Source organism: Engraulis encrasicolus, chromosome 8 (assembly GCF_034702125.1).
Source record: "Engraulis encrasicolus isolate BLACKSEA-1 chromosome 8, IST_EnEncr_1.0, whole genome shotgun sequence".
Lineage (NCBI taxonomy): Eukaryota > Metazoa > Chordata > Actinopteri > Clupeiformes > Engraulidae > Engraulis > Engraulis encrasicolus.
Genome location: NC_085864.1, coordinates 53,682,929 through 53,697,673, shown reverse-complemented (window position 1 = coordinate 53,697,673; position 14,745 = coordinate 53,682,929). Strand labels below are relative to the sequence as shown.

The 14,745-nt window shown below is 41.2% G+C and overlaps 1 protein-coding gene across 1 annotated transcript; it reads right to left on the bottom strand.

The window, feature by feature from the left end:
* Nucleotides 1–5,957: 5,957 nt before the first annotated feature.
* LOC134453993 (olfactory receptor 10A6-like) lies at nt 5,958–6,896 on the bottom strand. The gene has a single exon (XM_063204736.1). It carries the CDS (start codon nt 6,894–6,896, stop codon nt 5,958–5,960), a length of 939 nt encoding a protein of 312 aa, XP_063060806.1.
* Between the last annotated feature and the right edge of the window lie 7,849 nt (nt 6,897–14,745).

Genomic DNA, 14,745 nt, shown 5'->3' with positions numbered 1-14,745 from the left:
TCAACGTATGACACGCTTCCCTGTCCTCGCAACCTCAGCCAGTGGTTCGAAAAGGAGGAATGTTGTGCACTCTGCAGTGCTCCCAGCGCAAGCCTCCAGCACATCCTGTCAGGCTGCAAAATTGCGCTCTCTCAGGGTCGCTACAGATGGCGCCATGACCAGGTCCTCAGAAAGCTAGCCGAGGTGCTGGAGGAGTGCAGACAGGGTAGCAGAATACCATTGCCTGCAGAGGACTCTACCATCTTTATTGCGGAAGGAGGAATTGGAAGCATCAGGCAAAAAGAAACAAGGTCCTTCACTCCCGGCCAGGAGTGGAGCATGAAGGTTGACTTGGATAGAAAGCTTCACTTTCCCACAGAGATCACCACCACATCTCTCCGGCCAGACATAGTGGCTTGGTCTGCAAAGGCAAGAGCGGTAGCTCTCATAGAGCTCACTGTACCATCGGAGGAAGGGATTGAGGCAGCCTTTGAACGGAAAAAGGCCAAGTACACCGAACTGGCTGCAGAGTGCCGGGAGGCTGGCCGGAAGACTTCCATATATCCAGTCGAAGTTGGATGCCGAGGCTTTATGAGGCTGTCGACCATACGCCTTCTGAAGGATGTGGGAGTCACTGGAGGAAGGCTAAAGAAGGCAACAAAGGAGCTGGCAGAGGAGGCAGAAAAAGGTAGCTTTTGGCTCTGGCTGCGGAGGAAGGACAGGAGCTGGGGGAATAACAACTAACCCCCAGAAAACAGCCGCAGGGATAACATCTATCAGCTGCAGGGGGTGACAGGGAGACATCCCTGTCACTGCCCCGCCAGAGTAGACGTTTCGGGATTAAAGGGGCGAAACGTTGATGAAACGGTGGTTCCCGACTGATGACCCTGCAGCTGACCCATGGACACCGGAGTGCCCAGCAGGATGTAACACCTTCCTGTACAAATCCTTCATTACAACTCATTTCAACCTTTATGTCCCATTATCTCTGAAATGAATAAAGAACCAAACACCCCATTTTCATGTGTTGTTTATGACCTTACAGGCTATGTTTAGACAAGAACGCAGACATTTTAAAATTAGAGTTTTTTATATTCAATTTTGAATTTTTCAATGAATCATAATTCATATTCTGAAGGTTGTTGTATTCCATGCTGTTTGAGTAATTTGTAGAGCCAGAAAAGAGCTTTCAAACAATACCTCAGACATCCTTTTGTGACTTACACTGACTGATATAATCAAGGCTGAATGCATAGTGTCCTACCCTCACATGTAAACCTTTGCTAGTCTGTTTCTCCCTTAACCCTTTAACGCATAACATGGGTCTAAATAGACCCGGCTGAGTTTAAAATTTCTATATCTTTGTAAGAATACAATTTTCTTACTCAGCACTCCATGAATTCCTCAATTGACTTGTTTTTGTCCCTTAGATGACTTAATTTATTTTTATGCATCATAACTTTTTGCGTGAAAACACTTTTTTGGTTACTACCCCTTTAACGCATAACATGGGTCTAAATAGACCCGCATTCATTTCCTATGTAATTTCATCACAAGCTTAATGTCTCTTAGCCATATTGAAAAAGGATTTTGATTCTTTTACTAAAAGTCCAACTTTTTATCATTTATGGAGTATTAGCTCCCAACATCAATACTTATTTTAAATACTTGATGGTTATTCTTTGATATAGAAGTCATTTTATATAACTATATGATATTTAGACACATGGGTCTAAATAGACCCGCATTCATTTCCTATGTAATTTCATCACAAGCTTAATGTCTCTTAGCCATATTGAAAAAGGATTTTGATTAATTTACTAAAAGTCCAACTTTTTATCATTTATGGAGTATTAACTCTCAACACCAATGCTTATTTTAAATTCTTGATGGTTATTCTTTGATATAGAAGTCATTTTATATAACTATATGATATTTAGACACATGGGTCTAAATAGACCCGCATTCATTTCCTATGTAATTTCATCACAAGCTTAATGTCTCTTAGCCATATTGAGAAAGGATTTTGATTCTTTTACTAAAAATTCAACTTTTTGTCATTTATGGAGTATTAACTCCCAACATTAATACTTAATTCAAATACTGTATGGTTATTCTTTGAAATAGACATATTTTTATACAATAATATGATATTTAGTCATGGGCAGTCATGGGTGAGCGGTTAGGGCGTCAGACTTGCATCCCAGAGGTTGCCTGTTCAACTCCGGACCCGCCAGATTGGTGGGGGGAGTAATCAACCAGTGCTCTCCCCCATCCTCCTCCATGACTGAGGTACCCTGAGCATGGTACCGTCCCACCGCACTGCTCCCCATGAGGCGCCACTGAGGGCTGCCCCCTTGCACGGGTGAGGCATAAATGCAATTTCGTTGTGTGCAGTGTACAGAGTGCTGTGTCACAATGACAATGGGAGTTGGAGTTTCCCAATGGGCTTTCGCTTTCACTTTACACACATGGGTCAAAAATGAACCGCATTCATTTTTTACATACACTGTGTGCAGAATTATTAGGCAAACATGTTTTTTGACCATATTGTCTTTTTCATGCTTATTTCCCAACAGGAATCTATATGAACTTGAAAACCTATCGGATATAAGAATTCCAGGCCATGCATATTGTATAAAAATATGGGGCTGTGGTTGAAGGTGCCCAACACTTTATATCAGGTGTGCATAATTATTAGGCAACTTTGTTGTCTTCTTGGAAAATGGGCCACAAAATAGATCTAACAAACTCTGAAAAGTCGATTAACAATTTTGAAGTCTTCTAGAGGGATGTGGCTGTCGTGAAATTGGCAAGACGTTGGTCACTTTACCACAGAATTATGAAATGCATCATTACAAAGTCATCAGTCTCGTAAGAAATGTCACTGCCAAAAATTGAGAAGAATTTAAGGTGGAGCTACAAGAAAGTATTGCCCTGCAGTCCTATAATATTACACAACAGAAACCTACACCAAGTGTCCAGAAGAACAGGGCATTGAGCACTCAGAGATATGGCCAAGGTAAGAAGGGATGACACTAGACAAGTTAATTTAGTCAAGACTGGGTCAAAAATACCTGGGGACAGAGTTTTCAAAGTTAGGCCTATTATGGACTTGGGAAAGTGACTCTTGACAGACAGGGTGGATGAGCCCATGGCTGGATCATTGAGAGGAAGACATTTGCATCTTTTGAAGACCATGGTATTTATGCTGTACTTTGCTGGCATTTGAGTGGAACTCAGGAACTCATGTAAGTGTGCACATTGCTGATCTAGCCATAGACTCATCTACCTGGTCCATTAACAGTCACCTTCACTAGTTCATAAAACCATTGAAAAAACTGTCTAAAGACATTTTTTGACCCAGTCTTGACTTAAGTTTCTTGTTGAGTGGTCTTCAGGTTTCAGCCTGTTTTACCTTGGCCATGTCTCTGAGTGCTGAATACAATGTTCTTGTGGACACTCAATGTAGGTTTCAGTTCTGGAATATAACAGCACTGCAGGTAATAGTTTTGTGGTAGTTTCATCTTCAATTCTTCTAAATCTGGCAGTGACTTTGTGAGCTCATGTCATGTGACACTGATGGCTTTGTAACAGTGCTTTAGACGGATGTGACCAATATTTCAAGACAGCCACACCCCTCTGGAAGACATCAAAATTGTTTATAGTATTTTTGGAGTTTGGTAGATGTCTTTTGTGGCATATTTTCCCATAGGAAAGCAAAGTTGCCTAATAATTATGCACATTAATTATGCCCTGATATAGGCTATTGGGCTCCTCCGATCACACCGTCTCTTATTACACAAATATGCATGACCTGGAATGCTTAAATCCAATAGGTCAGCAGTGGTCAACAGTGGTCAAAAACTGTCCACAGTTTATTTGTTCCTGACTGGAATCCTTTTAAATATATTTTAGTTCCTAACGTGAAACACTTCAGACTTAGGCTATGCCTGCAATAATGGGGAAATTATTTATGTGTTTATTTATATAAGATACAAAAAATAACACCCAGTTTGTGCTTTAAAAACAGCCTAAATCACAATTTTTAATCCATTAGCTATTAAAATACATTAATTGTGGGAGTTATTATAGTGAAAGATTTAGACTTCCATTAGAAATGAATGTGGGCCATTTTCGATCCACGTCTAGAAATTAGTGATTTAATCCAAATTCATGTTTATTTGTAAAATACAAATATGAGAACATTTTTAAAAAATACTTTTTGAATTAAGGACCACCTATGTAATTACTTTTAGAAGAATTATGGGATAAAATGTATTGGTTTTAGAAGTTGTGTGAGAGAATACATGATTAATGCTCAGAAATACATTGGAAATGAATGCGGGTCTATTTAGACCCATGTTATGCGTTAGTGTGAGTCCAATGGCTTATGCATTAAAGGGTTAATATTGGTGTTAGATTCACAAAAATGCAGTTCTGGGATGCTACCTTGCTACTAAACAGGCACAGCAAGTATGATTGAAATCCGTGTCGGTCGAGTCCCAAAGTGTCTGATTTCACATGAAATGACCCATTGCAGGTTAGGCTAGATCACGCTACTGTTCCATGAAAATGTGCACTCCACTGTCATTTTGACAGTTTGTAGGCCTATTGAAATATCGTTTAAGGAAGACAGGATGAGCACGGGCACAAAGTTTTGAGTGTGGGGATTTTTAGAAGAGTAGGCTATAGCTTACAAAAAGTCTGTCTACATTGTGCAATAAACCCATCATGCAGCAACTAAGCCAAACCTAGGCTAATTCAAAGCACAACCATAAGTCAACAAAATTAATAACCAAACAGTGTAGGCCTACCTTAAAACGCTGTCTTCGTCGCAGCAAATGTCTTTGTTTCTTGCAATTAGGCTACACTTTAATCCACAGTTTACACACCCAGCACTGCTCACATCAGTATCTTGTGTGGTAATTATTTTGTTCCATTTCTTCAGACATTACATAGGCTACATTCTAAATGTGCCACATATCAATATATGTATGATAATAACATTATTTCGACTATAAGGAGATATACCAATAGTTCTAACAAATCAATTCCATCACATCAAAACCAGCCTTCTGTGGTGTGTATTCCTGCTTAGCTGCAGTTCACTTCCTTACCAATTGATGGAGTCTGTTCGTAACCCAAGTCTTATTAATTTTGATTAATATTTCCATCCCTTGATAACCAATCTAAATATCGCAGGTTCTTCTAATACTGAAAACGAAACTAAGAGCTAGTAAACTTCGGTGTATGAACATTATCAGCATGATCACTGTTTAAAAGTTCACACCTCACGACTCACGTCGCAGAGTGTAAGCCCAGCTTAAGGAAACTTTAGGGCTGGCAGAGAAAACAATGTGGCCTCTTTGATACATTCCGATGGCCACTCCGCGCCTGCTCCACACCTCCACACCCCCACACTCAGCACCTGCCCCCAAAAATGCCTGTGCACCAGGCTTGTACGAAATTCCGAATTGAATGAATTGAAATTCAAAGTAATGCCATAATATGAACACTAGGTGGTGTCATTGTATTGAATTTCTTTGAATTTAATCTATACCACCCATTGAGAGTACATAGAACACCACCACACAGTGTTAATATTATCGCATTACTGTGAATTTCAATTCATTCAATTCGGAATTTCGTGCAAGTCTGCTGTGCACGCCACTGATTGTTACTGCATGTTACTTACAGAAGTGATTATAAAAGGCAGGTGGTAGGTAACCAGCATTAACATGACACCAATTAACAAAGTATGCAACAATTTTAACACAACAGCAACAGTAAGTGCTAACATTACACAGCTTTCTCGAAACAACAGTTTAATATAAAATAACCATAACAGATTTTGCAATTGACTTACAAACATTGTGTGAAGTTTCAATCAATCATTTTGCTATGTCTTATGTACATCAATGCATGTCTACTGTTAACTAAATAAAAATACATCATACTGAAGCATACATGTTACATCATGTTTTGAATTTCAAAATGATTACATGATGAAACATTTTTTTATGTGCAACTCGGATTTTAGTTAACTTTAGTCCAAACATAATGGGATTTAGGAGTGGTGTAATTATTAAAAAATACACTGAAAGAATTATGCGAAATATAGGTGGCACATTTACCTTTGATACCCTGCTTTGAAACACTTCAATTGAAACAGCTATTGAATAATTTAACAATGAAACAATATGAGGGACACATGTGTTCAAAGACTTCTTGTTTGGTCCACTGCTAAAAGTAACTTTGAATATCCTGCCGTACGAGAACAAAATGAGTGTTAACGGACCAAAAATGGCAACAATAGTCATGGAAAGGCCGTATATGTTGACTATAGTTGTGTCTGAACAAGCCTGCCTGATAAGCAAATAGTTGTCACAGCATACCTTCTCTATGATGTTACCACACAATTGCAAGCGGACACTTAGACACACGTTAACTGCAAACTGGACAAATGGAAGCAGCCACGGAGCCACAATAAGAAAGGTGACTTTGATCGGTGTCATGATGCTATTGTACTGTAGAGGATGACAAATCGACACATATCTGTCGTAAGACATGACTGCTAAGATGTAGAATTCCACTCCTCCATAAGTATATAAAATGTATAATTGCAGGTAGCAATATGTGAGCTGGAGTTCATGGTTATCTGAGAGCATGTTAACCAGAAGACAAGGAAACAGACCCAGGCTGCCGTACAGTTCATTGACACACAGGCTGCACAGAAACAAGTACATGGGCTCATGCAGAGTCCTGTCCATATAAATAATGCTAATCAAAAGGACATTGGCAACAATGATGCAAACATACAACACTAACAATATAATAAAGTACAAGTATTTGACATTTCCAACATCAGTATATGCAGTCAAGATCACAGATGAAAAGTGTGTTAAGTTGTGCATGCCTCTACACTTTCAGGCAACATATATACTGTACATACGTTAAGGACAAAGTTTTACAATTGGTGTGTTCTCGCTCCTCATCCAACAGAAATTAGCAAGATCAAATGTCCATTCATTTATACAGTGTGTAAGGCGTCTGATTGATTCTAGGTGTCAAGGAAACACATGATGACGTCAGTGGCTCAGGTAGCGTTTCAAGCCATGCAACACCATTTACTTCAGTATTAGGAATCGTTTGGTTTCCACAATGGTGTTTGTAAAATAAAGCATTCCCAAAGTGAAAAAAAGATGGTTGTCGTATTTCACATCCGAACAAAAGGGTGCTACTGTGTGGTGAGTGAACCTTGCCGTAGCCCCTTAATGCACGCTGTACCATCTCAGGCTTCAATAATCATTGAAAGGTTAATTATAATAGTACTACCGTACTCTACTATTACATAACACAGTGCCTTTACTGTAGTGGTGCACTACGACTCGGTCAGTGCCATTCTGGTAACAACAAATGCATAATGCCATGTTTTAACGAGTGGAAAAAATAAATCATGTCATGGTGCTACAAAAATTAAAATATTTTATATGAGATTATAGTAATTTAGTCTCTGTCCCTAAGCCTGGCTTTTGGCCTTTGGCCTTGTTTACCTTAATGATAAAATTATAGACCAGACCACCTGCAGTGGGTTTTTGAAGATGTGCCTTAGCTATGCGTGTTGTGACTTGTTTCAAGCTTGAATGGAAGGGCATTGAGAAAAGTGGAATCTAGGCCGTGCTACAGGGGCATGAGCAAACTTTTGTCCCAGTTGATGGTGAAATTGCCCAAATTGCTTAATCAAATCAAGGAGGGGGCACAGGGACGCCTTTGCATTTGAAATAGTCAAACTCACATGGTCAGCATACAAATGCTGTAATCAGTGTAACTCACATCGTCAGCATACAGGCCAAATGGTATAGTCAAACTCACATCGTCAGCATACAGGCCAAATGGTATAATCAGTGTAACTCACATCGTCAGCATACAGGCCAAATGGTATAATCAGTGTAACTCACATCGTCAGCATACAGGCCAAATGGTATAATCAATGTAACTCACATCGTCAGCATACAGGCCAAATGGTATAATCAGTGTTTCCACATGTTATTCCCAGTGTTGCCAGGTTGGGAGGGTGCCTGCCCAATTGGTCTACTTGGGATGAGCGTCTGCGGGTAAAAATAAGAAAAATTGGCCATTTGGAGTCAATGTAATTTGTTGAATTTGGGCGGAATTTAGAATTTTTGAGAAGCTTTTGGGCGGGATTTGGCCAGACACATCTGGCAACACTCGTTATTCCACTCATTTGAGGACATGCTCTAATTGCTATCGCCAGAGGCTCAAGTGCTACAGCTAAAAGCACGGGGGACAGGCAGCATCCCTGTCTTGTACTACGGCCTATCAACAACTAAAGAGAGCTGTCACCAGGAAAGGAGCGTATATATGGAGGTAGTATAAGAACTGGAGAGAGTAAATAAGTCCCGCCTCCAGTCATTTCAATGGGAAATGCTAGGCTAGTGAATTCAGCCAAAATTGAACGAGTCGTTTCCGCCGCCAGTTTACTCAGCCAATTACGTGCCACGTTAATGACTGACTTACGATTGACCAGAAAGATATATGGAAGACCGGCATTGGATGCATGGAGGTGCCCAACCGCACACCTATATCGGTATGTGTGCCCAACACTAAACTTGCGCACCCACCAATCACGTCCACCCTCTTGGAGCGAAGTGGTGGCAGAATTGCGACGAATCAGTGTTTCCAGATGTTTCTACGACAAATAAGCGACTGACGCCTTGAAAACAAACCCAAAAGAAGCGACCGAAGGGGTGTGTTGTCAGTCGCCTGCCTGGTCAGGGAAGACCTTGCTCTTTGTGGGGGTCTGCGTGGCAGCTAAAATCCCCACAAGTGACCACAGAAAGTGGGAGTTAACAATATTGTAGTAGGGTCACTTGTAAGGATGAGTGAGAAAAAATGAGTTGCCATTGAGAAACACATCCAAATTCATTCAAATCACCGGCAGAGCAGGAGAAAAGAGCAAGCCCAACCCTGAAAAGAACAAGCCCCAAAAAAACCGCAACCCGCGACTTCACAAAATTAAAAGCGACTGCTCAGAAAAAGAAGCCCAAGGTCGCTTAAAATAGGCGGACTTGGCAACAATGGATGGAATTTCTAGCACACTGAGAAAGCTTGATATCTCTGCGTCAGAGGCTGTAGATTTTGGTCTATATAAGTTACTGTAAAATTGATACGGTACATGTGTGTTACTCCATCTGCTCTACAATCACAGTTTCCGCTGTTCTCCCCACCAGACTTAACCCCGACCTCTAAAATGTGTCTCCAAAGCAGCGTTGCCAGATGCTTGTGGAGCTGGGTGGACTTCAGGGGTGCATTTCTCGAAAGCGTAGTTGCTAACTACGTTAGCTACTTTTTTGGTTGCAATGCAATTTTCCATTGGCAACTACCCAAGTTACTAACTGCTAAAAACTATGCATTCGAGAAATGGTGACAGCTGGGCTTCCGGAAGTCAGTTGGTGACATGATGCACGTAAATTTAAATAATTCTAGGCAGCGGCTTTCTTTTGGCTAAAAACTAGCACACTGCTACATAACAAGCAAAGATGACCAAAAATAAATTGAAATGAACTACATTCGCTTTTACTGCGCTTTCTGTGTTCGACGCTCACTTCCTGGAACTACGTAGACTGGCAAACCAGCGCCACCCGCTGGGACGCTGAAATCTTTCAGCTGCGAGTGGGTCTGGCCTCGGATCTGAGAATGATTTGAAAGCTGTGCCCTGAGTCTGGCAAACCCAATCACAACACAGAGAATTGTTATGAATCAAAGCGAGCAGGGTTTTGAGGGAGTGTCGACGAATCTCGCAACACCGTTGGGAAAGCACATCAACAGCAAAGATCGCCGATTGGTCAGAGCACCGGCACGGTTTGAAAAAACAACAGGTTGTTCTCATCAACAATCTTCGGAGGTATCGTTCATCGGGGCCAGACTAAATTACTCCGGTCTCACATTTAGGCTGGTTTATCAGGCTAGGAACTACATATTTTGAAACTATGTCAATGGAGATCTGAGGCTTTTTTCCACTGACCGTTTTCTGGTAGGCCTACAGCTCGACACAGCTGGTACTTTTTGCTTAACGATTGAGCTGTGCCGTGGCCAATCGAAACGTAAAAAGTGGCAGCTGAGTCACGCCGTGTGGAGCTGTAAAAACTCCTACTTCCTTGGCTCTGGGCAGAAGTTGTATTCATCTGGCGAGAGTCTGGTTCATGAAGTGTAACTAACAAGTGTTAGCGGAAACCCTCAAAAATTAGGTTCTACATAGTGAGGATGATGAATCACTGAAAAGAAAAACTACATGCAGCCATGAAGTTATCAGAAGTTGTTGTAGAAAATGCACCGGTTCCTGATTTTTAGGATCCTGCCGGATACCGGATCCACTGCTTAAGATCCTGCCAGATCCGGAACTGGATATCGGATCCTACGAAAGGGTTGAAACACATAGCCAATTCGCACACGTGAGCCCTTTTTATTAAATTGGCGCAAACTACTCATTGGCTTACTGCCACACTGCCTTCAACGGCCGCTTCCAAAGGGCTTTCACTCCATGCAGCGATTGGGGCTGTGAAAGACTGACTGAAAAGCCTAGGCTACGTAAAAAGTACAGATGCCCCATATCCTGATTTTTAGGTAACTGCCGGATACCGGATCCGGATAGTCTGAAAAACCCTATTATCCTGCTGGATCCGGAACCGGATCTTGGATCCTGTACATCTCTAGTAGAAAAACTACATGCACTGCAGCCATGAAGTAATCACAAGTCGTAGTAGACATTGTGCTAACCAGCAGGGCCAGACTAAGATAGCCCAGGGCCCCTAGGCTACAAGTTGCGGTGGGGCCCTCCGAAGGACACATTTCATAACAAATCACGTGGACAGTCTCATAATTAGAGGTGTGTCGTTCATGAACGAGCCGGTTCTTTTGAACGGCTCCCTGAAGTGAACGATGGGAACCGGGTCACAGCTGGGGGAGCCACTAGACCGTTATTTCGTTCATTTTCACTCATTTTAAGCATGTGACCTCGACCAGAGTAATTAAATTTGGGAAAAAACACAATTGTTTGCCTGAAAGATAGGCAAAAACGGTCTTTAGAAGCAGGAGAATAATCAGTTGTTGTTTGGACAAAATTACCTTGAGGTGGAGTCAAAATATTACATTCTTAACACTGAATAAATAATTTAAAAAAGAGCCAAAAGAGCCAGTTTTTTGAACGGCTCTTTGAAAGGAACGAGCCACTAAGATCCGGATCCCGAAAAAGAGCCATAAATCCCATCTCTACTCATAATTATGAGCTAGGAATATGAAGGATAACACGTCTACCAGCTGTGGAGAAGACTATTAAATAGAAAGAAAATGGCACTCAACACGACAGTAGTATTTTTGGTAACACTTCATTTTAGGGATACATCTATTAGCACTAATACATGCAATGTTAACGCCTGCATAAGTAACTTGTAAGGCATGTACTAAGCAAACGCTAAGGCCTACTAGGTCATTAGTAAGGTTAAATTGGTAATAAATCCCTTATTGTGCATGAACAAGACATTTGCGAATACATGCCTAACAAGTGTTTGATTTTGCTTTGTACATGCCTTACAAGTTACTTACAGTTGAGGACGATATTATTAGCCTCCCTCCCGAAATTAGACATTTCTCTTGATTTCTCAGTGAGAATGACCATTATGAAACGTTTCTGTTATTCTGGAAACAAATACACTGATGTAGATAATGTCCAATGAGTTGAATTTGCATTTTTCTATCGTTACAATGAGTTTAAACAAAAAAGGGCAAAAATGACAAGGACAAAATTATTAGCCCCCTGATCATTAATAGTCAATATGACGCCATTTATGAACCAAAACTGACAACAGGCACTTTGATCAGTTGTTACCTAGGTTGGCACATGCCCAACTAGGGATTTTGGCCCATTTCTTCACTGCAAAGTGTTCTAGCTGGTCCAAATTGCATGGATGCTGAGCATAGACATTTGCCACTGACTCTCAGTGGGATTGAGGACTGGACTTTGAGCGGGTCATTCCAGTATCATGGTTTTAGTGTCCTTGAAGAACCTCTGAACTAATTTAAATGTTTACTTTGGGTTACAATGTTGTTGGAGGACCCAGCAATCCAGATCCAGACCCAGACTCCCTGTGTCTGAGACTGAATAACTTGATGCCCCCACCACTATGTGTAACTGTGGAAACTGCTTAGTCTCATTAGACCAAAGAAGCATTGGACACCTGCCTAGATGATTGTTATTGACCTGGTCTCACCTGGAGTTTTTATTTCAAGAAAGACAGCTGTTAGGGCTTGTCATCATATTGGGCTTTGGGGCCATCACCACAGAAGAACCCCTTTACTAAAGGCGGTGCATATCAGAGCATTTGAAATGAACATTTGAAAGTCAAAAATGAGTTTTGAAAGTCTCTGCTTTCATCCGATGAGATTCAATTGCACCTGCTTTGATGCATGAATTCTGCTTCTGTCAGGTGAAGAAAGAGATAGTCCTTAAAACTTTATAACATGGTTTCCACAATTAAACATGGTGGTGGAAGCATCATTCTGTGGCAGCCTCAGCCACAGGAAACCTTGTTTGGGTGTACGGCACCATAAAAACAGAAGATAATGATAGACTGTGGAAGGTGACAATGCAAAAATATGATCATAGAGGAAGCTAAGATCTTCACTGGATCTTTCAATAAGATAATAACCCAAAACTGTCATCCAATATTGTTCAAATGTTCTTCAAGGTTACCAAAACCATGATCATGTTGTGGCTCAGATATCAATCCTTTTTAGACAGTCATTGAGGAGTGCTGAAAATGAATGTCCATCCTCGACATCCATGCAATTTGGATCAGGTTAGCTATTTGCAATGAAAAAATGGGCCAAAATCCCTGGTAGGGCATGTGCCAACATAGTCAACAATTAATCAAAGTGCCTGTTGTCAGTTTTGGTTCATAAATGGCACTCTATTTACTATTAATGATAAGGGGGCCAATAATTTTGTCCTTGGTATTGCACTTCTGTTTCAACTCATTGTGAAAATGGAAAAATCCAAATTCAACTAATTGGACATTATCTCCATCAGTGTATTTGTTTCCAGAATAACAAAAACGGTTCATAATGGTCCTTCTCACTAAGAAATCAAAAGAGATGTCTAATTTCAGGAGGGGAGCTAATAATATCGTCTTCAACTGTATACATACTGAGTACTGCATCTTCTCACAATTCTGCAATTTTTCACTTTTGGCCTATCAGGGGCCCCTTTGCAGGTGGGGGGCCCTAGGCTGCAGCTATATCAAGCCTGTGCGTTAATCCGGCCCTGCTAACCAGCATCTGGCCCATTCTGCAAAAACGTTTGTGCGAGATTAATCCTGCTAACTAACAAACAAAGCAACCAATGTACGCTGATACAAATTTGCTGAAATAATATTGCATTTTTATGTGGATCAACGACATGGTATGGAAAACGTGGGTGAGATCAGTAACGTGGTATGGAAAACGTTGTCCATTATATTTATTTCATCGTTGTGACCAGTGTCACCATCTTGAATGTCATCAGTATTTTAAGACGAGTGTATTTGAGTGCCATCATCGACACCTTTCATTACCTCCGCCAGGAGGTTATGTGATCGCCCGATATCTGTGTTATCATGTCTGTCCGTCTGTCGCTCTGTTCGTTCGCTGCTATTTCGTGGCCTGCCACAGGGTGGCCGATGTGAATTGAGCAATGACAGGGCGCGCCTGTGAGGTGGACTGATGGACAGTGACCACACAGCCAGAATGTATTACGCGCGGATTTGCTGTGCCTACATGGCTGCGTAGCCAATAGCACACCAAATGATATAATAGCCGATATGCCGACAATATATCGTCGCAGAGTCAATCAAATCAGCGTTCGCGGAGCTAATTGCTCTCCGAGTGTTTCCCTGACGTTTACGAAGGTTGGAGATATTAACAACGGCAAACAGTGTTTAACAGTGAACAGACAGCGCCAAGGAGGGAAAGGTACTCAGTTCTCTACATGAAAGGTTAAATAAAGTTGTGTGGCGACAGTCACCACAAAGCCAAACAGAATGCACAGCGCGCGGATTTGCTGTGCCTGCATGGCTGAAGCCATAGGTGCGTATTGTCAATAAATAGCACCCAAACATAATGTAAATATGTAGGCTAATGGCATGCATATCGTCACAACTTTCGCGGAGTTAATTGTTCTCCGAGTGTTTTCCATGTCAACCAAATCAGCTTTCTCTCGCCTGTTGAAGTTTGTAGCCAACGGAGGGAGGGAAAAATAGCCTAATAACGGTTAACAGTGTTGGCTATCAATGATGAACAGACAGCGCCAAGGAGGGAATGGTATCCAGTTCACTACAGTACATTTAAGGTTAATCAAAACTTGTGTTTGACAGTGATACCAAATCGTTCTCAAAGGCCAAGGTGCCCCCGTAGTCATATCATTCACTATAGGCAATATAATGGATTGATATTAATAGCTGCGCTATTTAACAGTGTGGCAAAACAATTATGTGATGAAAGGCATAATGCTTCCAATCATCAAAATGTTTATAACAACACAATGAATGATCAATGACACCAGGCTACAGTACAGCGATGGGATACAATATTTTCCAAATTAGGGCCTATAGCCTATGGCATGACCAATCACATTTGCCAATCACACAATGGCAGGTGAACTAATACCAAACTTAACCAGGTGAGGTGACATAAGCCTTAGCTAATAAAAGA